At 45.3% G+C, this 26,734-nt stretch overlaps 1 protein-coding gene across 1 annotated transcript in view; it reads left to right on the plus strand.

Annotated features, from left to right (window-relative positions):
- Window positions 1-26,734, plus strand: part of paxip1 (PAX interacting (with transcription-activation domain) protein 1) — a 118,583-nt gene that overhangs the window by 47,101 nt on the left and 44,748 nt on the right. Inside the window, exons 7-9 of the mRNA XM_060825136.1 lie at window positions 4,864-5,299; window positions 12,708-12,802; window positions 18,378-18,473. Of these exons, the coding sequence (XP_060681119.1) occupies window positions 4,864-5,299; window positions 12,708-12,802; window positions 18,378-18,473 (627 nt within the window). The remainder of the gene's footprint in view (window positions 1-4,863; window positions 5,300-12,707; window positions 12,803-18,377; window positions 18,474-26,734) is intronic.

Below are 26,734 nucleotides of genomic sequence, written 5' to 3' on the forward strand. Positions count from 1 at the left end.
AGAGAAAACACTTGATGTTTGGGGTCTGGCGACTTTTTCGGAAGAGTTCAGCTCTGTAGAAAGGTCAATGGATCTGAAATGTTAATTCTGAATTCTCTCCCCAGATCCTGGTTGACCAACTGAGCTTTTCCCAGCAATTTTTGTTTTATTGCTGATTTCCAGCTTCCACATTTCTTTGTTTTAGTACAGTGACTGTTCTGGACCTGGACTTCCTGTTTGGTCTCCCATTGCTTGTTGAGATTAGATTCCTACAGTATGGAAACACTCCCTTCGGCCTAACAAGTCCACACCGACCCTCTGAAGAGTAACCCATCCAGAACTGTTCCCCAACCCTATATTTACCCCTGACTAATGCACCCATCCAGAACTGTTCCCCAACCCTATATTTACCCCTGACTAACGCACCTAACACTATGGGCAATTTAGCATAGCCAGTTCACCTGACCTGCACATCTTTGGATTGTGTGAAGAAACCGGAGCTCCCGGAGGAAACCCACACAGACAGATGCCCGAGGTGGGACTCTAATCTGGGTCCCTGGCGCTGTGAGGCAGAAGTGCTAACCACTGTGCCGCCTCCTAACCAGGCATCCTGTTGATGAGGCCGTTTTTGGAGTACAGTATGCAGTTCTGGTTATCCTGTGACAGGAAGGATATTATTAATTTCAGGAGGGTTCAGAAACGATTTACAAAGATGTTATGGAGACTAGAGGGTTTGAGTTAAAAAGAGAGGATGAGTAGGCTGAGACTTTTCCCCCTGGAGTGTAGGAGATCTAGGGCTGACCTTATACAGGTTTATAAAATCATGCAGGACATCAATAAGGTGAATAGCAAAGGTCTTTTCCCGAGGGTGGGGGAGTTCAAAACTAATGTTAAAATGAGACGAGACAGAGAGGGGCAAAGTTTCACACAGAAGGTGGTTCATATGTGGAATGAACTGCCAGATGGAAGTGGTAGATGCAGATACAGTTACAACATTTAGATTACTTTAGAAACAGGCCCTTCGGCCCAACAAGTCCACACTGACCCGCCGAAGCGCAACCCACCCATACTCTTACATTTACCCCTTATCTGGGCAATTTAGCATGGCCAATTCACCTGACCCGCACATCTTTGGACTGTGGGAGGAAACCGGAGCACCCGGAGGAAACCCACGCAGACACGGGGAGAACGTGCAAACTCCACACAGTCAGTCACCTGAGGCGGGAATTGAACCCGGGTCTCTGGTGCTGTGAGGCAGCAGTGCTAACCACTGTGCCACCGTGCCGCCCACAAAGACATTTGAGCAGGTACATGAATAGGAAAGGTTCAGAGGGATGTTGTGGTTCTGCTCGCCGAGCTGGAAGTTTTTGCTGCAAACGTTTCGTTCCCTGGCTAGGGAACATCATCAGTGCTGTTGGAGCCTCGTGTGAAGCGCTGCTTTGATGTTTCTTCCGGTATTTATATTGGTTTGTTCTTGCCGCTTCCGGGTGTCAGTTTCAGCTGCAGTGATTTGTATGTGGGGTCCAGGTCGATGTGTCTGTTGATGGATGTTCTTGCCGCTTCCGGGTGTCAGTTTCAGCTGTAGTGGTTTGTATATGGTGTCCAGGTCAATGTGTCTGTTGATGGAGTTTGGGGATGAATGCCATGCTTCTAGGAATTCTCTGGCTGTTCTCTGTCTGGCTTGTCCTATGATAGTGGTGTTTTCCCAGTCAAATTCATGTTGCTGGTTGTCTGAGTGTATGGCTACTAGAGATAGCTGGTCGTGTCGTTTTGTGGCTAGCTGATGTTCATGGATGCGGATTGTTAGCTGTCTTCCTGTTTGTCCTATATAGTGTTTTGTGCAGTCCTTGCATGGTATTTTGTAAACTACGTTAGTTTGGCTCATGCTGGGTATTGGGTCCTTTGTTCTAGTGAGTTGTTGTCTGAGCGTGGATGTTGGCTTGTGTGCTGTTATGAGTCCTAAGGGTCGCAGTAGTCTGGCTGTCAGTTCTGAGACGCTCCTGACGTATGGTAGAGTGGCTAGTCCTTTTGGTTGTGGCATGTCCTCGTTCCTCAGTCTATCTCTTAGGCATCTGGTGATAAAGTTGCGTGGGTATCCGTTTTTGGCGAATACCTTGTATAGATGTTCCTCTTCCTCTTTTCGCAGTTCTGGTGTACTGCAGTGTGTTGTGGCCCTTTTGAATAGTGTCCTGATGCAGCTTCGTTTGTGTGTGTTAGGGTGGTTACATTCATAGTTTAGGACTTGGTCTGTGTGTGTTGGTTTCCTGTGTACCCTTGTGGTGAATTCTCCGTTGGGTGTTCGCTCTACTAACACGTCTAGGAATGGGAGTTGGCTATCCTTTTCCTCTTCTCGTGTGAATCGGATTCCTGTGAGTGTGGCGTTGATGATTCGGTGTGTTTTTTCTATATCTGTGTTTTTGATGATTACAAAGGTGTCACCAACATATCTGATCCAGAGTTTGGGTTGGATTTGTGGTATGGCTGTATGTTCTAACCTTTGCATAACTGCCTCTGCTTTGAGTCCCGAGATTGGTGATCCCATGGGTGCTCCGTTCATCAGGAATACACACATAGACAAAGAAGAAACCATGGTATCATTCAACGTGACGGCACTGTTCACTTCAATTGACAAAACCCTAGCCAGAGAAACAATAGCCAACCTACTGGACATACATAACAGAACACAGGAGGCCGAACCTATCAACAAGGACGGCATACTTAAACTACTGGACCTGTGCCTCACCACACACTTTACATTCAACAATCAGATATACAAACAAATCAACGGAACACCCATGGGATCACCCATGCGAAAAGAGGAAGAGGAACATCTATACAAGGTATTCGCCAAAAACGGATACCCACGCAACTTTATCACCAGATGCCTAAGAGATAGACCGAGGAACGAGGACATGCCACAACCAAAAGGACTAGCCACTCTACCATACGTCAGGAGCGTCTCAGAACTGACAGCCAGACTACTGCGACCCTTAGGACTCATAACAGCACACAAGCCAACATCCACGCTCAGACAACAACTCACTAGAACAAAGGACCCAATACCCAGCATGAGCCAAACTAATGTAGTTTACAAAATACCATGCAAGGACTGCACAAAACACTATATAGGACAAACAGGAAGACAGCTAACAATCCGCATCCATGAACATCAGCTAGCCACAAAACGACACGACCAGCTATCTCTAGTAGCCATACACTCAGACAACCAGCAACATGAATTTGACTGGGAAAACACCACTATCATAGGACAAGCCAGACAGAGAACAGCCAGAGAATTCCTAGAAGCATGGCATTCATCCCCAAACTCCATCAACAGACACATTGACCTGGACACCATATACAAACCACTACAGCTGAAACTGACAGCCGGAAGCGGCAAGAACATCCATCAACAGACACATCGACCTGGACCCCACACACAAATCACTGCAGCTGAAACTGACACCCGGAAGCGGCAAGAACAAACCAATATAAATACCGGAAGAAACATCAAAGCAGCGCTTTACACGAGACTCCAACAGCACTGATGATGTTCCCTAGCCAGGGAACGAAACGTTTGCAGCAAAAACTTCCAGCTCGGCGAGCAGAACCACAACAACGGATACCCGAGCTACAAATCTTCAATCAGTTCAGAGGGATGTGGGTCAAATGCAGGTAAAGGAGACTAGTTTAGTTTTGGAAACGTAATCTGCATGGATGAGTTGGACCAAAGGGTCTGTTTCTGTGCCGTGTAATACTATGCCAGTGTGCTCAGTCTTTCAGGAGCATCGTTTTTGTTTGGTCCAGGTTCCAATACCCCAGGAATGTGAACCACTCCCCAGCACTAATTTAGTGGTCCCTATTAATCATCTTTATCCCGCTGTGTCTGAAGTATACCAAAACGGCAGGGATACTTGGCCTCTAAAAATGCATCGGCAATGGTGGGGGAAGAAACAATTTAGTCTTCCTCTAAGACAAAATACTGTGGATGCTGGAAATCTGAAACAAATATGGGGAACATTGGAGAAACTCAGCAGGTCTGGTAGCATCTGTGGAGAGAGAAACAGCGTTTGTGTTTCAAGTCCCAAATGACTTCAGAAGTTTGGAAGGAGACTCATGCTGGATTCAAAATGTTATCTCTGCTTCCAGCCTTGGGTGCTTAATATTTATTCTTCCTCCTCTTGTTGAAATTGGACAAGGTTATTTACCAGATCACTGCCAGGAAGAGAGATCCTGGAATCAGTTGTAAGCCGGATGCCAAACCCTTTACAGCGAGTACAGCCTGCCTTCCTAACTTGTCAGCTGCAGTGAATGTAGCCATTTGTCTTTAATGAAAACTCCTACATTGTCTCTTTGCAATAGCTATTCAATTAGCTTCACTTCTCTGCCTTTTCGCTATACCCGTGCAATGTCCTTTCCCCACCGCAGTTCCCATTTACAGGTTAGTATCCAATCTGCTTGGACTGTACAGCGTTACAGATCGATGATAATTAGAGCTTTCAGCTACTGTAGCTTCTGTCATTTAAAAGATGGGGCTTGTGTAAGATTTTGGTCACACGAGACTCATTTCATTTTGCTGCTTGTGCAGTATTGTATTTAGATAAGTCAAAGGTGCATTTAAAACCGATGGATGTGTTGTATTTATGTGCATGGGGCTGGTGCAGAGTTTCTCAAGTTATTGACCAGTAAAGCGAATCGGCAGAAAATTAACTGGGTTGAACCAAGACTACTCACCACCCCCTTCTCAACTTGATTTTTTTCCCCTTTGCACCCAGATAATTGAACAGCAAACTCTAAACATCATTCCCTCCGCATCGTGACTATATTTCAATCTCTTTAGTCTTGGCACTTGTTAAAAAAAAATTTGTGGGATTGTTTTTGCAGATCTTACAGTCCCTTTCCGCTCCGACCAAAAACCTGGAAGCCGCTAGTCAGAACCAGCAAGGCCCGGACCCAAGACATCCCAGTGCCATCTTGTTCACACAGGTTAAGCAGTTGACCCCCGAGGCACAGCAGCACCAACTGCTGCAGCTCCAACAGCAGCATCTGATGCAACTGCAGCTACAGCAGCAGCAGCAGCAGCAACACCATCCTCAATTGCACCAGCATCCGTTCCAGCAGCAACAGCAGCACGGGTTCTCCCAACAGCAGCAGCACCATCACTTACAGCAGCAACTACAGCAGCAGCACCTCCAGAGGTTACAACAGCAACATCTACAACAGCAGCAGCAGCAGCATCTACAACAGTTACAGCAGCAGCAGCAGCACCATGTCCCACTGCAGCAGCTGCCAATCTTCGGGCACGATCCAGGGCTAGAAAGTAAGTCGATGAAGCGTTTCGTTCGCAGTCATTACGTCACATGTTTTCCCTTTTGCGTCTTTCCAAGTACATCCGCACACCTCATTATGACCTTGATGTCGAGAATGCATTTCCTGTCTGTACGTGTCAAGTCCGGTTGCTGCAGTTCTTGATTACGCCCTCTCCTCTGCTTTTACCCTTGTAAATTCTGAGGGGAGGCGATGGCCTAAAGACTCATAACCTGGAGACTCTGGTAATGTTCTAGTGACCTGGGTTCGAATCCCATCACAGCACTTAGTGGAAGATTAGATTAGATTCCCTACAGTATGGAAACAGGCCCTTCGGCCCAACAGGTCCACACTGACCCTCCGAAGAGTAACCCACCCGGACCCATTCCCCTACCCTATATTTACCCCTGACTAACGCACCTAACACTGTGGGCAATTTAGCATGGTCACTTCACCTAACCTGCACATCTTTGGATTGTGGGAGGAAACCGGAGCACCTGGAGGAAACCTATGCAGTCACGGGGAAAATGTGCAAACTCCACACAGGCAGTCACCTGAGGCAGGAATTGAACCCGGGTCCCTGGTGCTGTGAGGCAGCAGTACATTGAGGGCCGAAAGGCCTGTACTGCGCTATAATGTTCTAATGTACTAACCACTGAACCACCGTGCCCTGGAAGTTTGAATTCAGTGAAAATCTGGAATTAAAAGTCTAATGATGACGATGAAGCCATTGTCAGTTGTCAGGAAAAGTTCATCTGGTTCACTTATGTCCTTTAGGGAAAGAAACAGCCATCCTTCCCTGCTTTAGCCTATATGTGACTCCAGACCCACAGCAATGTGGTTGACTCTTCATTGCCCCCTGGGCAATTAGGGATGGGCAATGAATGCTGGCCTATCCAGTGATGCCCACATCCTCTGACTGAACTTTTAAAAAATATATGTCAACGTATCTGATTTCGGTTTTGCCTGCAGCAGGGTAATTGCAGGCTGTAGCCGCTTGGTGATAATGTAGGATGGGCTTCTTTAAAGTCCACAAACTCACATTTACCATTTTGCAGATTTGTATTCATCAAGCTGCTGGTTATACATAGACACTCCCCGCATGCCCCTTCCCCCAAAGATAAAGGGAAACCCACCAGAGTTACATGTGGAATGTTTTCCATACTTTGAGGCCAGCTCTTATGTTCATACAGGAATGAAGGGTTATGGTCAGAGGGTGGGTAAAGTGGAGCTGAGGCCAGAGAAGATCAGAATGGCGGAGCAGGCTCAAAGGGCCAGATGGCCTACTCCTGCTTCTGGTTCCTATGTCCTTTTTATGCTCACAATACCCCATCTCCATTGTCAGGTTGTTGAAGCTGCCCCTGTGTCGTAAGCCATCCACAGCTTTGCTCCAAGCTACCTCACCCACCTGTCTAAATTCCAGCGCTCTCGTAAACGCTGCCTTACTGAAAATAAAATATTTTGTAGATCTCATTGTGCCTCAGAAAGGCAACAGCTCATTTCTTCCTCCTCCTCCTCCTCCTCCTCCTCCTCCTCCTCCTCAATCCTTTCGCTGTCTACTGCACCCTCTGTCAACTCAAAAGTCTCTGAAAAGTTTGTCCCTTTTAAATACTCATCAACCTCACTAGCTTTGTGCAGTTTCTCATCAGTGTAGAATCTTTGATTCCACTGCAGTTGTGAAGTTGTTTGAAACACAAGTTTACAATTCCTTTTGTGTAGCCATGTATTTCATGTGCCTGGAACTCGGTCAATATAATTGTGGATGTCCATCTTGAATAAAGCCACAGGTGTTGGACCAGAGAATTGTTTGATCACAAAGAACCCCGACATATATTTGGAAAATACCTTTAACATAATGAAACATCCCAAGCTGCTTCACAGAACCATTATAAAGCAAATTCTGACACTCAGCCATGTGACGAGGCGTTAGGTGAGGTGATAGAAGGCTTTAGTCAAAGAGGTTGCTTTTAAGGTGAAAACTGAGGTAAAGAGAGAGAGAGCAGCGAGGTTTAGAGACAGAGTTCCAAAGCTGGAATTGTATGCAGCTGAAGTCACGGCCACCATTGGTGGAACGATTAAAATTGGGGTGTACGCAAAACTGGTGTTAGAGGATCTCCAGTCTCATGTTGGGTTGTGGGGCTGAAGGAAGTTACGGGAGTCAGCTGGGTGATGCCCAGGAGGGATTTGAAAACCAGGCTGAAAATTGACTGTAAGCTGCTACAGGTCAGTGAGCACAGGGGTGTAACGGGTTTGAGCTGGACTTGTGTTGAGATGCAGGTAGTAGTGTTTAGGGAGGATTGGCTGACTGGCAGAAGACTAGAGAATGGGGTTAAAGGGTTTTTTTTTCAGGATGGCAGCCAGTGACTAGCGGAGGTCCATAGGGGTCTGTGTTGGGACCACAACTATTTACATCATACATTAACCATCTGGACAAAGGAACTGAGGGCATTGTTGCTAAATTTGCAGAAGACGCAAAGGTAGATGGAGGAACAGGTAGTGCTGAGGAAGCAGGTTGGCTGCAGAAGGACGTAGACAGGCTCAAGGAGTGGGCAAAGAAGTGGCAGATGGAATACGCTGCAGAAAAGTGAGGTTTTTCCAATTTGGTGAGAAGAATAGAGGCATAGACTATTTTCTGAGCAGGGATATGCTTCAGAAATCTGAAGCACAAATGGACTTGAGTGTCCTAGTTCAGGATTCTCTTTAGGTTAACATGCAGGTTCATTGGACAGTTTGGAAGGCAAATGCAATGTTAGCATTTATTTCAAAAGGGCTAGAATACAGGAGCAGAGCTGTACTGCTGAGGCTGTACAAGACTTTTGTTAGACTGCGTTTAGAATATTGAGAAGCCTCGGGCCCTGTATCTAAGGAAGGATGTGGTGGTGGGGAGGGTTCGGAGGAGGTTTACAAGGATGGAGGGCTTGCCATACAAGGAGCGGTTGAGGACTCTGGGTCTGTACTTTGGAGTTCAGGAGAATAAGGGGTGCAGGGGAGTGCATTTTATTGAAACCTACAGAATATTCAAGAGGCCTGGACAGAATGGAAATGGCGAAGATGTTTTCATTAGTAGAAGAGGTGAGGACCAGAGGGCAGAGCCTCAGAGTGAAGGGATGACCCTTTCGAACTGAAACGAGGAGAGATTTCTTCAGCCAGAGGGTGGTGACTCTGTGGAACTCATTGCCAAAGGGGGCTGTGGAGGCCAAGTCATTGAGTGTATTTAAGACCGGGGTAGATAGGTTCCTGATTAGAAAGGGGATCAATGGTTACAGACAGAAGGCAGGAGACTGGGGTTGAGAAACGTATCAGCCATGATTTAAATGGCAGAGCAAACTCAGTGGGCTGAATGGCCTAATTCTGCTCCTCTGTCTAATGGTCTTATGGATAATCTTTCATTTACGGGTGTAGAATGTGGAAGATGAATCAAGGATGCATTGGAATAGTTGAGTCCAGAGCTTGATGACAGGAGGGTTTCAACAGAAATAAGAAAACATACTGAAGTCCTCAGGCTGTGATAAAGTGGAAAGAAGGTAATCAACATGAGGTCAGAAGTTCATTTCCGTGTTAAATAAAGACCTACAAACAGACCTTTTCTGAGACAGTTAGCAGAAGCAAGGAGGGGGCCCAGTATAATGAGTCAGCAAGATATTTTCTGACCATCTATTAGTAGTTGTGTAAATATAATTAATCATCACTGAAGTAGGGCAGCACAGTGGCTCATAGCACCAGGGTCCCAGGTTCGATTCCAGCCTTGGGCAACTGTCTGTGTGGAGTTTGCACATTCTCCCCATGTCTGTGGGTGCTCCGGTTTCCTCCCACAGTCCAAAGATATGTAGGTCAGGTGAATTGGACATGCTAAATTGTCCATAGTGTTAGGTGCATTAGTCAGAGGGAGATGGTCTGGGTGGGTTACTCTTTGGAGGGTCGATGTGGAGTTGTTGGGCTGAAGGGCCTGTTTCCATACTGTAGGGCATCTAATCATAAGATATAGGAGAAGTAGGCCATTCAAGCCCATTGTGTCTGTTCCATCATTCAATGAGATTATGATTGATCTGATGATCCTCAACTCCATTTTTGTGCGTTTTCCCATTAACCCTTGATGCCCTTACTGATTGAAATCCTCTCTGTCTCAGCTTTTATTGTACTTAAGGATCCCACCTCTGCAGTAAAGAGGGCTTCATTACCCTCTGAGAGAAGAAATTCCTCCTCATCTCAGTCTTAACAGGACAGTCACTTCTTCTGGGATGATGCTGTCTTCTCCTAGACTCTCCCCAGGAGGAAACAATCTTCCCACCTCTATCCTGTAAAGCCCCCTAATACCTTTCAATAGATCACGTCTTTCTCGTAAATTCCAATGAGTGGAGTTGCAGGTAGATAGAGTAGTGAAGAAGGTGTTTGGTATGCTTGTCTTTATTGACCACAGCATTGAGTATAGGAATTGGGAGGTCATGTTGCATGTGTACAGGACATTGGTTAGACCACTTTTGGAATATTGCGTGCAATTCTGATCTCTTTGTAAGGAAGATGTTGTGAAACTTGAAAGATTGCAGAAAAGATTTACAAGGGTGTTACCAAGGTTGGAGGATTTGAGCTGTAGGGAGAGGCTGATTAGGTGGGGCTATTTTCCCTGGAGTATCTGAGGTTGAGGGGTGACCTTATGGAGGTTTATAAAATCATGAGGGGCGTAGATAAGGTGAATAGACAAGGTCTTTTCCTTGAGGTGGGGGGATAGTCCAAAACTAGACAGCATACGTATAAGGTGAGAGAGGAAAGATTTGAAAAGGACCTAAGGGGCAAGTTTTTCATGTGGAGGGTGGTACATGTATGGAATGAGCTGCCAGAGGAAGTTGTGGAGGCTGGTACAATCACAGCATTTAAAAGGCATCTGGATAGGTATATGAATAGGATGGGTTTAGTGGGATACGGGCCAAATCCTGGTCAATGGGATGAGATTTATTGAGGGTATCTCGTCAGCATTGGGTCAAGTTGGATCAAAGAGTCTGTTTCCATGTTGTATATTTCGATGCGTATAGGTCCACCCTACTCAAACTTTCCTCGTATCAGGCAGGGAGGGACTGTTATCAGTCTTGTGGTCGTCTTCTGATGCCTCCCAATGCCGGTGTATCTTTCCTTGGGTAAGGGCCCCAAAACTGTTCACAGTATTCCAGCTGTGGTCTGACTAGTTAGTGCCGAATTTTGCTAAACTTGTCATTCTTGTAAAACCTGAAAATGTGTTGCTGGAAAAGCGCAGCAGGTCAGGCAACATCCAAAGAGCAAGAGAATCAACATTTCGGGCATGAGCCCTTCTTCAGGCTTCTGCCCGAAACGTCGATTCTCCTGCTCTTTGGATGCTGCCTGACCTGCTGCGCTTTTCCAGCAACACATTTTCAGCTCTGATCTCTAGCATCTGCAGTCCTCACTTTCTCCTCTATTATTGTAAAACCTCTCTATTTTAATGTTCCGTTCTCTTTGAGATTAAGGTCAATATTTCATTTGCCTTTCCAATTAACCAATATGAATTTGGATGCAGTATTTTTATGATTTATGGATGATTAACCGCTTCAGTTTTAGAGTGGTGCTGGAAAAGTGCAGCAGGCCAGGCAGCATCCGAGGAGCAGGAAAATCGACGTTTTGGGCAAAAGCTCTTCATCAGGCGAAAGCTCATTCCTGATGAAGGGCTTATGCCCGAAACTTTGATTTTCCTGCTCCTCGGATGCTGCCTGACCTGCTGTACTTTTCCAGCACCACTCTAATCTTGACTCTAATCTCCAAGCATCTACAGTACCCACTTTCTCCTGCTTCAGTTTTAGTTTAAAGTTTATTTTTGTGGGCAGTTATACTTTTATTCCCTTGAGCCTTCGAAGCCAGGGTGTTCATGAATAAAATGACTGTATAAGGTTAATATTCCACCACTGTAGCTTTCTAGTCACAACATGTCTAAACATATTGACCATCGCCTTCTGCCTCCCTGGTTAATTGAGCAGTCTTAGTCATTAACAGTTGCAACAGCTCACCCTGGACAGCTCCTCAATTAATTTTAAAGGGCCTGTATTAACCTGAGAGGATAAAAGAGCAGAACAAAGATATTCCCTGCTAAAGGTCTTCGCTAAGCAGGTCAAGTGGAAACAAACACTTGTCAAAGGGGCAAATCCAAATTAAATCACCACTGAAGTGCACCCTTTTTTATTCTGATGCATTCGCTAATCTGACGGTGTCTGTCCTTAATATTTAAATTGAGAAACTAAAATATTTGTCTTAGATTAGTGATGGCAGGTTTGATGTTTGGAATTTCAGTAACAGATGAGAATATGGGAACTGACTGAAATTGCTTTTGTAAATGAGGCAAAAAAAAGAGTTGAGAGGTAGTTATCAAGACAAGTGCTAGATGTATAAATTACTGCAATAATTTGTACAACAGTGTTACTTTTTTAAAAAAGTTCCATATTTTGTAAAGACAAAAATAGAAATTGCTAGAAAAGCTCAGCAGGTCTGGAAGTATCTGTGGAGAGAAATCAGAGTTACCTCTCACCACCTCTAGCTTTTAAGAAGTTGTACCTGGGTAACCTGGTCCTTAAGTCGCCAGTGACAGGGCCATCTTGTAAACTTTGCGTTGTACTCATGTGAGTACACGTGACAATAAAGCTCGTTCAAATTCAAGTTAACGTTTTAGGTCCAAGGACCTCTCCTCAGAACTAATGGTAGCTAATTGTACCCCTATGACACATGCTGGTTCTCAGATGCCACTATTGTAAAATTCTTGCCCTTTTCAAATCCCTCTGTTGTCTGCCTCCTCTTATCTCTACAACTTTACAAGGTATCAGTTTATTTATTCCTGAAGAAGGGCTCATGCCCAAAATGTCGATTCTCGTGCTCCTTGGATGCTGCCTGACCTGCTGCGCTTTTCCAGCAACACATTTTCAGCAGTTTATTTAACTCTGGTGACTTGAATTGCTCCACCATTGATGGCTGTACGTCCATGTGTTTAAGCCCCTAAACTCTGGAGTTCCCTAAATCCCTGTCCCTCTTCCTTTTAAGATGGTTCTGAAAACCAAAATCTTCGCCTGAGCTTATGTCCATTAGCTGTAAAGTGTCTTTAGTCCCCTGTATCTGATGTTGATTTATGATGCTCCTGTGAAAGTACTTTAGGATGTTTGATTATTTTAAAGGCGCCATGTAAATGTTAATTTGTGTATATAGTGTGCATCTGCAAGTGGGAGTTGGATTAATTTCTGACTCTTGATTGCTATAAAATTAGATTAAGGGACTGCACAGGATTAATTGTGAGGGCATAAACTACATTACTGAAATATTTTTAGTTATTCCTTATTTAGTACTGCTTCTGAACATCTCAGTGCATCTGTGTAGTCATGAATTATTGTATACTTTCAGCTATCAACTGCTCAGTTTCCTTCCTCTTTCCTTTTCAGTCCCAGAAGAGTCCTTTTTATTGGGTTGCGTTTTTGCAATTGCTGACTACCCTGAGCAAATGTCAGATAAACAACTGTTGGCAACTTGGAAAAAGGTAATACCTCACGCGTTGCTAGGTGACAAAATAGATTGCGGATTTGCACTTCTGCTGTGGACAATTGGTGCTTTTTAAAAAAAAAATTGTTGATGTCCCCACTTGTTTGCGAGTGTTGAGGTGATCCAGAACTGGCAGGGAGTGACAAATGAAAAGAGATCACCATTGAGTTTAATGGGGCATTCAAAGGTGACATTTTACCACAGACCTGGGTCAGAATTGCAAGTTTGTCGCTGCACGGAGTTGCTTACCTGAATGGTAGATGGCTTTTCATGGGAAGCCAGCTAAGGACAGGAGGGAAAGGAGTTTGAGAACCCTTCAGTGAAGGCCGACTCAACTCGTTCCTGAGATGCAGGGCTTCCCTTTTGAAGAAATGTGAAACAAGTTAAATGTTTACTCGCCGGAGCTAACGAGAATGTGAGGCTTTCTTGTAGTCATAGAATCCCTGCAGTATGGAAACAGGCCATTCAACCCATTGACCGACGCTCCGAAGAGCATCCCACCCAGACCTAACCCCCTACCCTATCCCTGTAATACTGCATTCCCTTTGTTAATCCACCTAGCCTGAAAATCTCTGGACACTATGGGCAATTTAGCAAGGCCAATCCACCTAACCTGCATATCTTTGGACTGTGGGAGCAGCCGCAGGAAACCCTTGCAGACTGTCCACTGGCAATCATCCGAGGGTGGAATCGAACCTGGGTCTGTGACACTGTGAGGCAGCAGTGCTGACCACTGAGCCACCATATCGTCCGAACGCACCATTGTTGGCAGACAGAAGGCCATTGTCATTGGTCAGTGGACTAATGACAAGTTATCAATCAGTTACTTGTTCCAGCTAATGTCTCGGATCCTGAGGTGGGGTCTGGGAGGCTTGATACTGGGAAGACATTTCCTGTTGTAAAACTAAAACAAGCAGTCCTAATTTAAGGACAAGAGGTTGCCGTCTTAAAAACAGACTGTTTCTCTCAGGATTATTAGTGTGTGATATTCTCTTCCCCAGAAGCTAGTGGAGGCTAAGTCTTTAAGTTTATTGAAGGCAGTGTGAGTTAGATTTTTGACAAATACAGGCGTCCAGGCTTATGGGGCTCAGATGGGAGAGTGTAGCTGAGACTACAGTCACACGAGCTATGACCTTATTAAATGGTGAAGCAGGCTCAAGGAACCAAATATGCTGCTGCTTCTGAGTCGTTTGTTCATGTGGTGGAAACAACTTCAATAATGGCTCGCAAAGGGAATTGGACAACAATCTGAACAACTGTCAGGCTAAGGGGAAAGGCAGGGAGTTTGCATTGGCAATGATCACTGTGTGACCTCTTGGCCATTCTGTTCTGTATACAGAGGAGCCTCAATCATCTGTCATTCGATTTATCCGAATTTCGGATTATCCAAACAAGATCCCGATGCTTGGCTAAACTGTGTTATCAGAACGTTTGATTATCCGAACAAAATACTCCTCGCCTGTGTCGTTCGGATAATTGAGGTTCCTCTGTAGTTGTTGGAGTTAGCTACAGAGATGTGGGAGGAGGCTAGTACGGAGTATAGTCACTGGCACAGGCTTGTTGGGTTGAAGAATGGCTCATTTATGTTCGATGTAATCTATTGTTGAATTGTAGTAAATTCATCTTCACTTGATTAAGCAGAAGAACTGCAGAACCTAAGCACTTTATCCTTGAACGGTACTGTCTGAGAGTATAAATTTAAACTAGGATGTTGAAGCAGAACAGTGAGTGAACTGATGGTGATTGACAGGGAGGGTCCCAGCCAGCTGGGGTGGGGGAGAAGGTCTCAGGACAGCCCAGCGTGGAGCAGCTTCAGGCCCACGCCCTTGGAGAACTATGATGAAGTTTTTCTTTGGTTTCCTAATTTGTACCAAAGATTTTGTACCAGATGCACGATGGCGCCAGGAATGGCATCTTTGTACACTTTTCACTGTAATTCTGTGCTTGAGTACATATGACAATAAATCTAATTCTAATTCCAATCTGAGATAATGCCTCAGGGTTTCGAGGACCAGGAAGTATCGATTTAAATGAGTGAGAAAGGATTTTAACACTGACCTTGGGCTGTCCCAAAGAGTGTTCAAACCAATGAAGTTCATTTTAAGTCAATAGATGTGAAGCTGGAAAAGCACAGCAGGTCAGACAGTATCCGAGGAGCAGGAAAGCCAACATTTCATCCCAAAACACTTATCAGAAGGAAGGGTTTCGTCCCGAAACGTTGACTTTCCTGTTCCTCGGATGCTGTCTGACCTGCTGCGTTTTCTAGCTTCACATCTATTGACTCTGGTTTCCAGCCTCTGCAGTCCTTACTGTCTCAGTTTATTTTGAGACTAGTGATTGCTAGTTATGGGATCTTGCAAGTACAATCCTGCAATGACCAGACAATTTACTTTGGAAGAATTCATAGGGTATTCGTAGGTTGGTTACTGTTCAGAAGGTTGGTGTGGACTTGTTGGACCGAAGGGCCTGTTTCCACACTGTAAGGATTCTTTGATATTTTTCCCCATAACAATATCTTGTGGATCCACCATTGGATCAGAGTGTTTCAGATCTGGTAATGTGTGATGAGGTGGGCTTAATAGATGATCCGAGAATAAAAGATTCCCTCAGCAACAGTGACAATAATGGAACAGAATTGGGTTGGAAACAACTGTGCTAAACTTTAAAGATAATTACATGGGACTGGGGCAGGGCTGTCTGGAGTGGACTGGGGAATATTTTAGAGAAGAGATGGTTGAGGAACAGTGACAGACATTTAAGAAAACAGTTCACCACACACAGCAAAGAAATATTCCAGGGAGGAAGAGGGGTACTAGGGACAGGCTAAACTGATCGTGGTTATTAAGGAAAACTAAGTTATCAAATTGAAAGAAAAAGCATACAATTTGGCACAGACAAGTGGTAAAGCCAACAGAAAATGACAGAAAAATGGTGGAGAAACTTAACTATGAGTCCAATGGAGCAAGCATCATAAAAGCGGATAGTGAGAGCTTCTTTGAGTTTTAAAAAAAAGGGGTACCTATGATTATCTGCTCCTTCGAAAGAGTATCTGAGGAAGTATTGGGGAAGTTAGAGAATGGCAGAAGAGCTAAGTAATAGTTTTCACTACAGGGAATATTAGGTTAGATTAAATTCCCTACAGTGTGGAAACAATCCGTTCTGCCCAACAAGTCCACACCAACCCTCTGAAGAATGACCCGCCCAGACTCACCCCCCCCCTCTCTGACTAATGCACCTAAAACTATGGACAATTTAGCACAGCCAATTCACCTGACCTGCACATCTTTGGACTGTGGGAAGAAACCGGAGCACCCGGAGGGAACCCACGCAGACGCTGGGAGAATGTGCAAACTCCACACACACAGTCACCTGAGGCTGAAATCGAACCTGGGACCGTGAGGCAGCAGTGTAACCACTGAACCACCATGCTGTGCTAATTAGCATTCCTAGATTACCAAATAATTAAGAAACAAGAGGGAGGAAATAGCATCATGACTATCGTGAGAGCAGTAACTCGGGAAATTAATGGGATGAAAGGCGAAAACATCCCTTGTATGTGAGGATAGCATCCCAGGATTTTAAACAAAATAGGGACAGAGATAATCAATGTAATCTTGTAAGAATCCTTAGATTCTGGCAAAATCACAGATGATTTTTGGTAAGATGAACAAGGGCAGGACTTAGATAGTTAATGCTAGGGCCCTTGGCAGTGTTGTTGAACAGAGAGACCTAGGGTTTCAGGTACGTAGTTCTTTGCAAGTTGTGTCACAAGTAGTCAGGTTGTTAAGAAGGCGTTTAGAACTCTTGTCTTTCTTGCACACACCATTGTGTATAGAAGTGGGGGCATCCCATTGAGAGTATACAGAATGTTGGTGAGGCTAATTTTGGAGTACTGTGTATAGTTCTGGTCACCATGCTATAGGGAGGGTGTTATTAAATTGGAGAGGGAAACGTTTTACCAGGATGTTGCTAGCACTGGACGGTGAGAGTTATCAGTAAAGGCTGGAACCTCTTTCACTGGAGCATAGGAGATTGAGGGTGAACTGAGAAAGGTTTATAAAGATAAAGTGAATAGCAAAGGTCTTTTCCCGATGATAGAGGAGTTCAAAACTCGGGGGCATATTTTTAAGGTGAGAGGAGAAGAATTTTGCCTGAGGGGCAACTTTTTCAAACAGCGGGTAGTTTGTGTGGAGTGAACTGCCAGAAGAAGTGGTTGAGGATGTTCCAATTACAGTATTTAAAAGCTGTTTGGATTAGTACATGAAAAGGAAAGATTTAAAGGGATATGGACCAAATTCAAGCGAATGGGACTAGTTTATTTTGGGAAACTTGGTCGGCATGGACGATTCGAACTGAAGGGTCTCTTTCCGTGCTGTACAGCTCTTGGAAGATTGCACCCTTATACAAGGCAAAACTCTCCTGCAAAAGGGGAGGGAGACAAACGGCTAAATAGTTATTAGGCAAATGCTGGAATTCATTTTAATTTGAGAAATGCATAATTTAAGCAAGCCGAATCAGCATTGCTTCGTGAAGGGGAAATCAAGCCTGACAGTTTTATTCAAGTTTTTTTGAGGAGGTAACAAGCATTACAGATAAAGGGGAATCATTAGGTGTTACATACCTGAAAGTGGCTTAATATGATAAGCATTCATCGTCATTGAATCATAGAATCGCTATAGTGCGGAAAGAGGCTATTTGGCCCATCAGGTCAGCACCAACTCTCCGAACAACATCCCACCCAGACCCAGCCCTCCCCTCATTTTCCGGAGCATAGGTTATAACCAGTGGAGTGTTGTAATGATTTAAAGTCTATTTAAAAAACCATAAGACATAGGAGCAGAAGGAGACAGTGAGGTCCGCAGATGCTGGAGGTCAGCGTTGAGTGTGTGTTGCTGGAAAAACTAAGGCAGGTCAGGCAGTATCCGCGGAAGGGAGAAGACAGAGGATGGTGGTGAAGGGTTGCTTTTCAGACTGGAGTTTGTGACCAGTGGAGTGCCACAAGAATCGGTGCTGGGACCACTGCTTTTGTCATTTACATAAATGGTTTGAAAGTGAACATAGGAGGTATGGTTAGTAAGTTTGCAGATGACACCAAAATTGGAGGTGTAGTGCACAGTGAAGAGTGCAATGGGATCTTGATCAGGTGGGCTAATGGACTGAGGAGTGGCAGATGGAGTTTAATTTAGGTAAATCCGAGGTACTGTTGACAGTATTTCAGCTGTGGTCTGACTCTTTCCTTTTATAGATTTAGCAAAAGTAGTTCAGTCAGATTGCTTCCCTGTCTCATCTCGTGTTCAGTGTGCATCATGGAAAGCTATGGAACCCGAAGCAGATCCATTCCATTCCTGATTTGTACTGAACCAGTCATTCCCATCTCAGCTGTGCTGTGGTGCATTAAATATAAGGCAAAAGTTAAACGGGTAACTTTAATAATGAGGTGATGCAATTTAATCAAAGCTGACAAACTAAGCGATGCGATGACATGGTTTAACTGTTGGAAGAATCTCCTGATTGTAGCTGTAGTAGAAATTCATATGGTGTATAAATGATGTGTTTTTATGTTTATTGTCCAGATTATCCAAGCCCATGGTGGAATTGTAGATCCCACCCTGACCAATAGATGCACACACCTTCTGTGTGAAAGTCAGGTCAGCAATATGTACACCCAGGTAAGTGCACAGACATTTACTTGCCTTTTCCCTTCGTTACATGCATGTTATCAAGCTAGTTTTGTGAAAACATTATGCAGCCTCACTCAGCCTCCCAGCTTGTTTTGAGCGCTGTATTGATGAAAGAAATTAGTTTTTAATGCAACATCTTTTGATGGCTCATTACTGTTCACCAATTTGTTTAATAAATGTATTATCTTCAATCTCCGATTCTTTGCTATGTAATTGGTGCATGAGTAAAATCAATCCTTCATAACATTTTGCCTCTGGTATTTCCATCCAGATGTTGAGAGTAAAATAGTAGGAATGTAACATCCTGATAATTTCCCCAATTTACATATCGATGCATATTTCCAGCTCTGTGCTGCTGTAGGTTGCTGTATTTTACTTCCTAAAGCCGTGGAATGTCAGTACAAGCAATGTGATGGAAGGCTTCCTCCTGGTTTCCCTGCATAAGTTTCTTTTTGGCCTTATTTGATTTACAGAATATCAACTTGCGCCATTTAATAATTTCAAAACCTGCTGCTGGGTCAGTCTTTCAGCAGATCATGACCAGTAACTTGCGTCTCATTCTGAGCTTTGACTGTGGTTTGAATGCCGTCATGAATCTGCAGTGGGGAAATATTTAGGGGAGATGCTTGGGATTTGAGGAGCCAGTCATATTCGTCCGGTCCAGGGCATGGATTTTTGTCATTTGGAATTGAGCCTAACGCGGGAGAAGTGAGCGTTGAGGGAAGTCCCCCAGTCTGTGGTGGCGGCCGCATTGAGAACAGATAGCTGAGGTCTCCCAAAGAGTGAGCTAAGTGGAGGAACTTGGGGCTGTATTATGGCTAAACAGTCAAACAAGCTTTTAACTTGATTTCTTTATCTTTCTAGTTTATATTAAGAAAGATAATATTAACTATTACCTTAATTTCTTTATTTTTATACTATAATGGCCTGTAATGCTTAACTTTTTAACTTGGGTGCAAAGTAGTTTTTAAAAAAAAAGAAACAAAAGGTACCTTTGTACGTAAGATGGGACTGTGTGTGGTGACATTGTACACTTCTCACTGTACTCCTGCGCATCTGTACTTGAGTACACACGACAATAAAATCTGAATTAATATCCAATGATAAAGTAGGCAAGTGTAGTTGATCTAGCTCTTTGAGCCTGTGATCTCAGCTGCTCATCCAACACCATACCCTTGTCCAGCTTTCACCTCAGGCCCTTTATCCCTAAGTGCTATGTTCTATAAAATACAAACAGAGTGCTCTGTCTCTCAAGGAGAATGAGTAAGTGAACTAAGGATCTTCCTTTCCCTCTTAATTGAGTGTACCAAAGATCCCTTTCTTCACTAAATGACATGAGTGTGACAGTACTCTGACTAATCTTAAAATCCATTCCTCACAGGTGCAGGTCAAACAGCCATGACTCAGCACTGAACTAGTCAGCAACAGTGAGAGATTGGAGGTTAACTGATGCTGCACCTCCTGTGTTCAGTGAGTGATCATGCATAAAACTTTTTGCCAGTTCAGTACTTCATTAGACAAACTGCGTTGTAGGGTCAGCTGCACAATTACCTGTCCACTTTGTTCTGCAGAGGCTGTCTCACAAGGCTTTCCCCTAAGTTTATTGAGTAACTTGGCTAATAGTTTTTCAACCGTAGTTGATGCGCCATAATTGAATGGCACTCCCCCACAGAACAGTGACCCCTGTGTTCAAGCACATTTGAATCCATGCTCAAGCACTAAAGCTTGTAATAGTTCCTTTTGGAATTGTTGCTGTGTCTCAGGGTCCCTTGGCTTATTGCTGGTGACTCTTTTTAAAAGCTGCTGAGTGGGAGTTATGGTTGGAGAGGTTTGCGCATTCACTGCAAGGTTAGTTGAGAAGGAAGTGAGAAGATGAAATGTTAAAACTCTGTTTTATTTTCTTTGCCAGCTTCAGCTTCAGTTTCAGAGTTAACAGAAACTCTGCCGTGTTGGGCTGTCCAGTTGCAGCAAATCTGCAAAAGCTCCACCGGTGTAGTGTGTTCCAGTTTGCAAGAAGCTTTGAATAAGCCTTTGCATTCAAGTGTGTATACAATTCAAGTAATGGTCAGGTTGATAAGAGGATACAAAGTTAAGTAGGAATGTTCTGAGAGAAAGAGAATACAGGCCCAGTTTCCCAAATCTCTATTCATGGGACAATCCCATGTCAGGTGAATCTTTTTTGCACTCCCTCAATGGCAATAATATCCTTCCTCGGGTAAATAAACCAGTACTGCACACAGTACTGTAATTGTGCTTTGACCAATCTCCTGTACAGTCCAAGCAAGATTGTTTAATATATTCATGACCGATGTGCCAGCATTTATTGCCCGTCCCTAGTTGCCCTTGAGAAGGCGATGGTGAGCTGTCTTCTTGAATTGCTGCAGTCCATGTACCCTGGATTGACCCACAATGCACTTGGGAGTGAGTTCCATGATTTGACCTAATGACACCGAGGGACCAGCGATATATTTCCAAGTCAGGATGGTGGGTTGTTGGGAAGAGGACTTGCAGGTGGTGGTGTTCTCATGTATCTTATCCTTCTAGATGGAAGTGGTCATGGGTTTGGAAGGCGCTATCAGAGGATCTTTGGATAAATCTCTGGGACCTGATCTAAAGTATCCCAGAATGTTGTGGGAAGTAAGGGAGGAAATTGCGAGATCCCTTGCAGAAATATTTGCATCATCCATAACTATGGGTGAGGTGCCTGATTTCTGGAGGATGGCTAATGTACCTTTGTGTCAAAAAAAGGTTGTAGGGGAAAACCAGAAAACTATAGACCTGTGAGTGGGTAAACTGTTTGGTTGTGGGCAAATTGTTGGAGGTGATTCAAAATGTTCATAAATCCTATGTTTTATAAAGGCAAAAATTGATGAGGGATAGTCAGCATGGTTTTGTGTGAGGAAAATCATGTCCCACAAACTTGAGTTTTTTGAGGAAGCTATCAAGAAGATTGATGACGACAGAGCAGTAAATATTGTTTATTTGGATTTTAGTAAAACCTTTGACAGGGTTCAGCATGGTAGACTAAAGTTGGGTCACATGGGATTTAGGGTGAGCTCGCCAATTGAATACATAATTGGCTTAAATGGCGGGAGACAGAATAGTGGGGAGAGTTGCTTTTTGGACTGGAGGTCTGTTACCAGTGGTGTTCCACAGGGATGAGTTCTGGGTCCTCTTTTATATGTCATTTTTTTTTTAAAAATGATTTGGATGCGAATATAGAGACATGGTTAGTAACTTTGTAGACGACACCAAAAGTGGTGGCATAATAGACAGTGAAGAAGGTTTTCTGAGATTGCAAAGGGATCTTGATCAATGGGCTGAAAAATAGCAAATGGAGTTCAATCTGGATAAATGCAAGTTATTGCATGTTGGTACAACAAACCAGGCTAAGGCCTTGGGTAGTGTTACAGGACAGAAGGACCTCTTTATTCTGGTACGTAATTCTTTAAAATTTGCATCGCATATAGACAGGGTAGTTAAAGGTGTTTGGCACACTTGCCTTCATTGCTCAGTCCTTTGAGTATAGGAGTTGGGAAGTCATGTTGAGGTAGTACAGGACATTGGTGAGACCTCTTCTGGAAGACTGTGTCAGTGCTGGTCGCCCAGTTATAGGCAGGATATTATTAAGATGGAGAGGGTTCTGAAGAGATTTACCAGGATGTTGCCAGGCATGGAATGTTTAGGTTATAAAGAAAATTTGGATAAGCTGGGACTTTTTCTGTAGAGTGCAGGAGGTTGAGAGGCAATGTGATAGAAGTTTATAAAATAATGAGGGGTAAAGATAGAGTTCATAGTAGTTGTCTTTTCCTGAGGATGGGGGATTTCAAGACTAGGGGGGCACGTGTGGTTACAGGTTAGCCCACTGAGCTGGTGCATTGTCGTGCAAACGTTTCATCAGCACGATAGGTAACAACATCAACGCGACGTAAGTGAAACGTTGTAATTCCACTCTGATATTTGCCCTGGTCTGTTAAGGTGGGTGCTGTCACTTCCGGTTTTCCTATGCAGTGGTTTGTAAGTGGGATCTATGTCGACATGCTTGTTGATGTTATTGCGGATTGAAAACCAGGCCTCTACGAATTCCTGTGCGTGCCTTTGGTTAGCTTGTCCTAGGATCGTTACATTGTCCCAGTCAAACTGGTAGTCCTCTTCGTCTGCGTGTGTTGAAACGAGGGAGAATTGGCCATCCTGTTTTGCTGCTAGTTGGTGTTCATGTATCTGGATTGTTAGTTTTCTGCTGGTATGTCCGATGTAATATTTGTCGCAGTTGTTAGATGGAATTTTGTGGTATCACGTTGGTCCTGCACAATACGGGTATGGGGTGTTTTGTTCGTGAGTAGCTGGTGTAGTGTGGCCCTGTGTCATGATTCCTAGTTGTTATTTCTGATAGGTTTTTGATATAGGGTGGGGTGACTAGTGTGTTGGGACATACGGTGTCTCTCTGGTGTTAGCTGTCCGATAGGCATTGGCGGATGAAGCCGTTCGGGTATCAATTGTTTGTGACGAGCTTGTATAGGCATTCGTCCTTATTCTTGCATCATTCTGGTGTTGCCGTGCGGAGTAGCTTGTCTTAAATGTCCTGGCACAGCTCCATTCATGGACATTGGGGTGGTTGCCGTTGTGGCTGAGGATTTGATTCTGTGGGTGGCCTTTCTGTATACCTTTGGTACAAATTCTCCATCAGTCCTTCGTTTTTTTTTTAGATTAGACTTAGTGTGGAAACAGGCCCTTCGGCCCAACAAGTCCACACCGACCCGCCGAAGCGCAACCCACCCATACCCCTACATTTACCCCTTACCTAACACTACGGGCAATTTAGCTTGGCCAATTCACCTGACCCGCACATCTTTGGACTGTGGGAGGAAACCGGAGCACCCGGAGGAAACCCACGCAGACACGGGGAGAACGTGCAAACTCCACACAGTCAGTCGCCTGAGTCGGGAATTGAACCCGGGTCTACAGGCGCTGTGAGGCAGCAGTGCTAACCACTGTGCCACCGTGCTGCCCATCGTTCTACAGTGATGACTCGCAATGGGAGTCGATTGTTGTTTTCCTGCTCTCCAGTGAATGTGGTGTTGATGGGCTGTTGTGTTTTTTCTAGCTTGTACATTTGATGACAATAGTTTGGGTTGGATTATGGGGAGGGCTGTGGGTTCTAGTCTTTCCATGACTGCTTTGGCTCGAAGCCCTGATATGGGTGGTCCCATGGGTGTGCCATTGTTGATATACTTGGCAGTTGAAGCTGAAGTAAGTGGTGAGGCATAAGTCAAGTGGTTTGAGTATATTGTGTTGGGGGTCAACGTTTCCAGTTCTTTCAGCTGTGCTGTGGATGGTTCTTCCTCCAGTGGTATGTCAATGGAGGTAAACTGCTGTGAGGTCAAATGAAACCATGATTTCTTCATCGTCGATCTTAATGTTGTTGAAGAGTTTCTGCGCTGAGTGGATAGCATGAGTTGATCCATTGACAAGGTGTTTCAGTCTCTGCTTTGGACAGTTTGTGTTAGTGTGCCCGGTAAGGAAACTGGGTCAGAGAGTGATATTGGCTCTAGCACCTTGGGGAGTCTCCGCCACCAAACCATCATCTCCCAGACCATCCATAACCTCATCACCTCAGGAGATCTCCCATCCACTGCCTCCAACCTCATAATCCCACAACCCCGCACCGCCCGTTTCTACCTCCTGCCCAAAATCCACAAACCTGACTGCCCCGGCGACCCATTGTCTCAGCCTGCTCCTGCCCCACCGAACTAATTTCTGCATACCTTGACACGGTCCTGTCCCCCTTAGTCTAAGAACTCCCCACCTACATTTGGGACACCACCCATGCCCTCCACCTCCTCCATGATTTTTGCTTCCCCGGCCACCAACGCCTTATCGTCATCATGGACATCCAGTCCCTACACACCTCCATCCCCCATCACGAAGGCCTCAAAGCCTCCACCTCTTCCTTTCCCGCCGAACCAACCAGTACCCTTCCACTGACACCCTCCTTCAACTGACTGAACTGGTCCTCACTCTTAACAACTTCTCCTTCCAATCCTCCCACTTCCTCCAAACCAAAGGAGTAGCCATGGGCACAGTATGGGCCTAGCTATGCCTGCCTCTTCATTGGATATGTGGAACAGTCCATCTTCCGCAGCTGCACTGGCACCACTCCCCACCTTTTCCTCCGCTACATTGATGACTGTGCTCCTACGAGGAGGTTGAACAGTTCATCCACTTTACCAACACCTTCCACCCCGACCTCAAATTTATCTGGATCGTCTCAGACTCCTCCCTCCCCTTCCTAGACCTCTCCATCTCTATCTCGGACGACCGACTCAACACAGACGTATACTATAAACCGACTGACTCCCACAGCTACCTAGATTACACCTCTTCCCACCCTGCACCCTGTAAAAATGCCATCCCACATTCCCAATTCCTTTGTCTCCGCCGCATCTGTTCCCAGGAGGACTAATTTCAATACCGAACAACCCAGGTGGCTTCCTTTTTCAAAGACCACAATTTCCCCTCAGACGTGGTTGACGATGCTCTCCACCGCATCTCCTCCACTTCCCGCTCCTCCGCCCTTGAACCCCGCCCCTCCAGTCGCCATCAGGACAGAACCCCACTCGTCCTCACCTTCCACCCCACCAACCTCCAGATACATCGGATCATCCTTCGTCATTTCCGCCACCTCCAAACGGACCTCACCGCCAGGGGTATATTTCCCTCCCCACCCCTATCAGCATTCCAGAAAGACCAATCCCTCCGTGACTCCCTTGTCAGATCCACACCCCCCCACCAACCCAACCTCCACTCCGGCACCTTCCCCTGCAACTGCAAAAAATGCAAAACCCACACCTCCCCCCTCACTTCCCTCCAAGGCCCCAAGGGATCCTACAATATCCATCAGAAATTCTCCTGCACCTCCACACTCACCATTTACTCCATCCGTTGCACCCTATACATTGGGGAGACAGGCCGCCTACTTGCGTAACGTTTCAGAACACCTCTAGGACACCCGCACCAACTAACCCAACCGCCCCGTGGCTGAACACTTTTAACTCCCCCTCCCACTCTGCCAAGGACATGCAGGTCCTTGGCCGCCTCCATCGCCAGACCATGGCAACACGATGCCTGGAGGAAGAGCGACTCATCTTCTGCCTAGGAACCCTCCAACCACAAGGGATGAATGCAGATTTCTCCAGCTTCCTTATTTCCCTTCTCTTTCCCCCCCCCCCCCCCCCCCCCCCCCCCAACCTTTTCTCAGTCCCAATCCTCAGACTCAGCACCGCTGTCTTGACCTGCAATCTTCTTCCCGACCTCTCCGGCCTATCACCCTTACCTTAACCTTATTCCACCTATCGCATTCCCAACGTCCCTCCCCCAAATCCTTCATCCCTACCTTTTATCTTAGCCTGCTTGGCACACCCTCCTCATTCCTGATGAAGGGCTTATTCCCGAAACGTCGATTCTCCTTCTCCTTTGATACTGCCTGACCTGCTGCGCTTTTCCAGCAACGCATTTTTAAGTTCTGATCCCCAGCATCTGCAGTCCTCACTTTCTCCAAGTTGGGGAGTCTGTAGTCTTGTTGGAGCATCTGGGCAATTAGAGCATATCCAATCATGTCAGGCAGCATCAGAGGAGCAGGAAAATCTCCGTTTCGGGCAAAAGCCCTTCATCAGGAATCCTGATGATATTGCTGATGAAGGGCTCTTGCCTGAAACGTCGACTCTGCTGCCCCTTGGATGCTGCCTGACCTGCTGTGCTTTTCCAGCACCACTGTCGACGCTGATCTCCAGCATCTGCAGTCCTCACTTTCTCCTAGTTATCCTGTCATGTTCCCTGACTTGCGTCTTGTAGATGGTGATAAGGCTTTAGTCTGCTCTTGTTGCCACAGCGATCAAATGGTTAGTCCAGTTCAGTCTTTCAGCACTTGTACCTCCTAGGATGATGTAAGTGGCCTATTCAGTACCATTGAGATGGTCATTTTCTGGTTGAAAATGTGTTGCTGGTTAAAGCACAGCAGGTTAGGCAGCATCTCAGGAATAGGGAATTCGACGTTTCGAGCATAAGCCCTTCATCAGGAATGAGAGAGAGTAGCCAAGCAGGCTAAGATAAAAGGTAGGGAGGAGGGACTTGGGGGAGGGGCGATGGAGGTGGGATAGGTGGAAGGAGGTCAAGGTGAGGGTGATAGGCCGGAGTGGGGTGGGGGGCGGAGAGGTCAGGAAGGAGATTGCAGGTTAGGAGGGCGGTGCTGA

The sequence above is a fragment of the Hemiscyllium ocellatum genome, chromosome 5, assembly GCF_020745735.1.
Source record: "Hemiscyllium ocellatum isolate sHemOce1 chromosome 5, sHemOce1.pat.X.cur, whole genome shotgun sequence".
Classification (NCBI taxonomy): Eukaryota; Metazoa; Chordata; class Chondrichthyes; order Orectolobiformes; family Hemiscylliidae; genus Hemiscyllium; species Hemiscyllium ocellatum.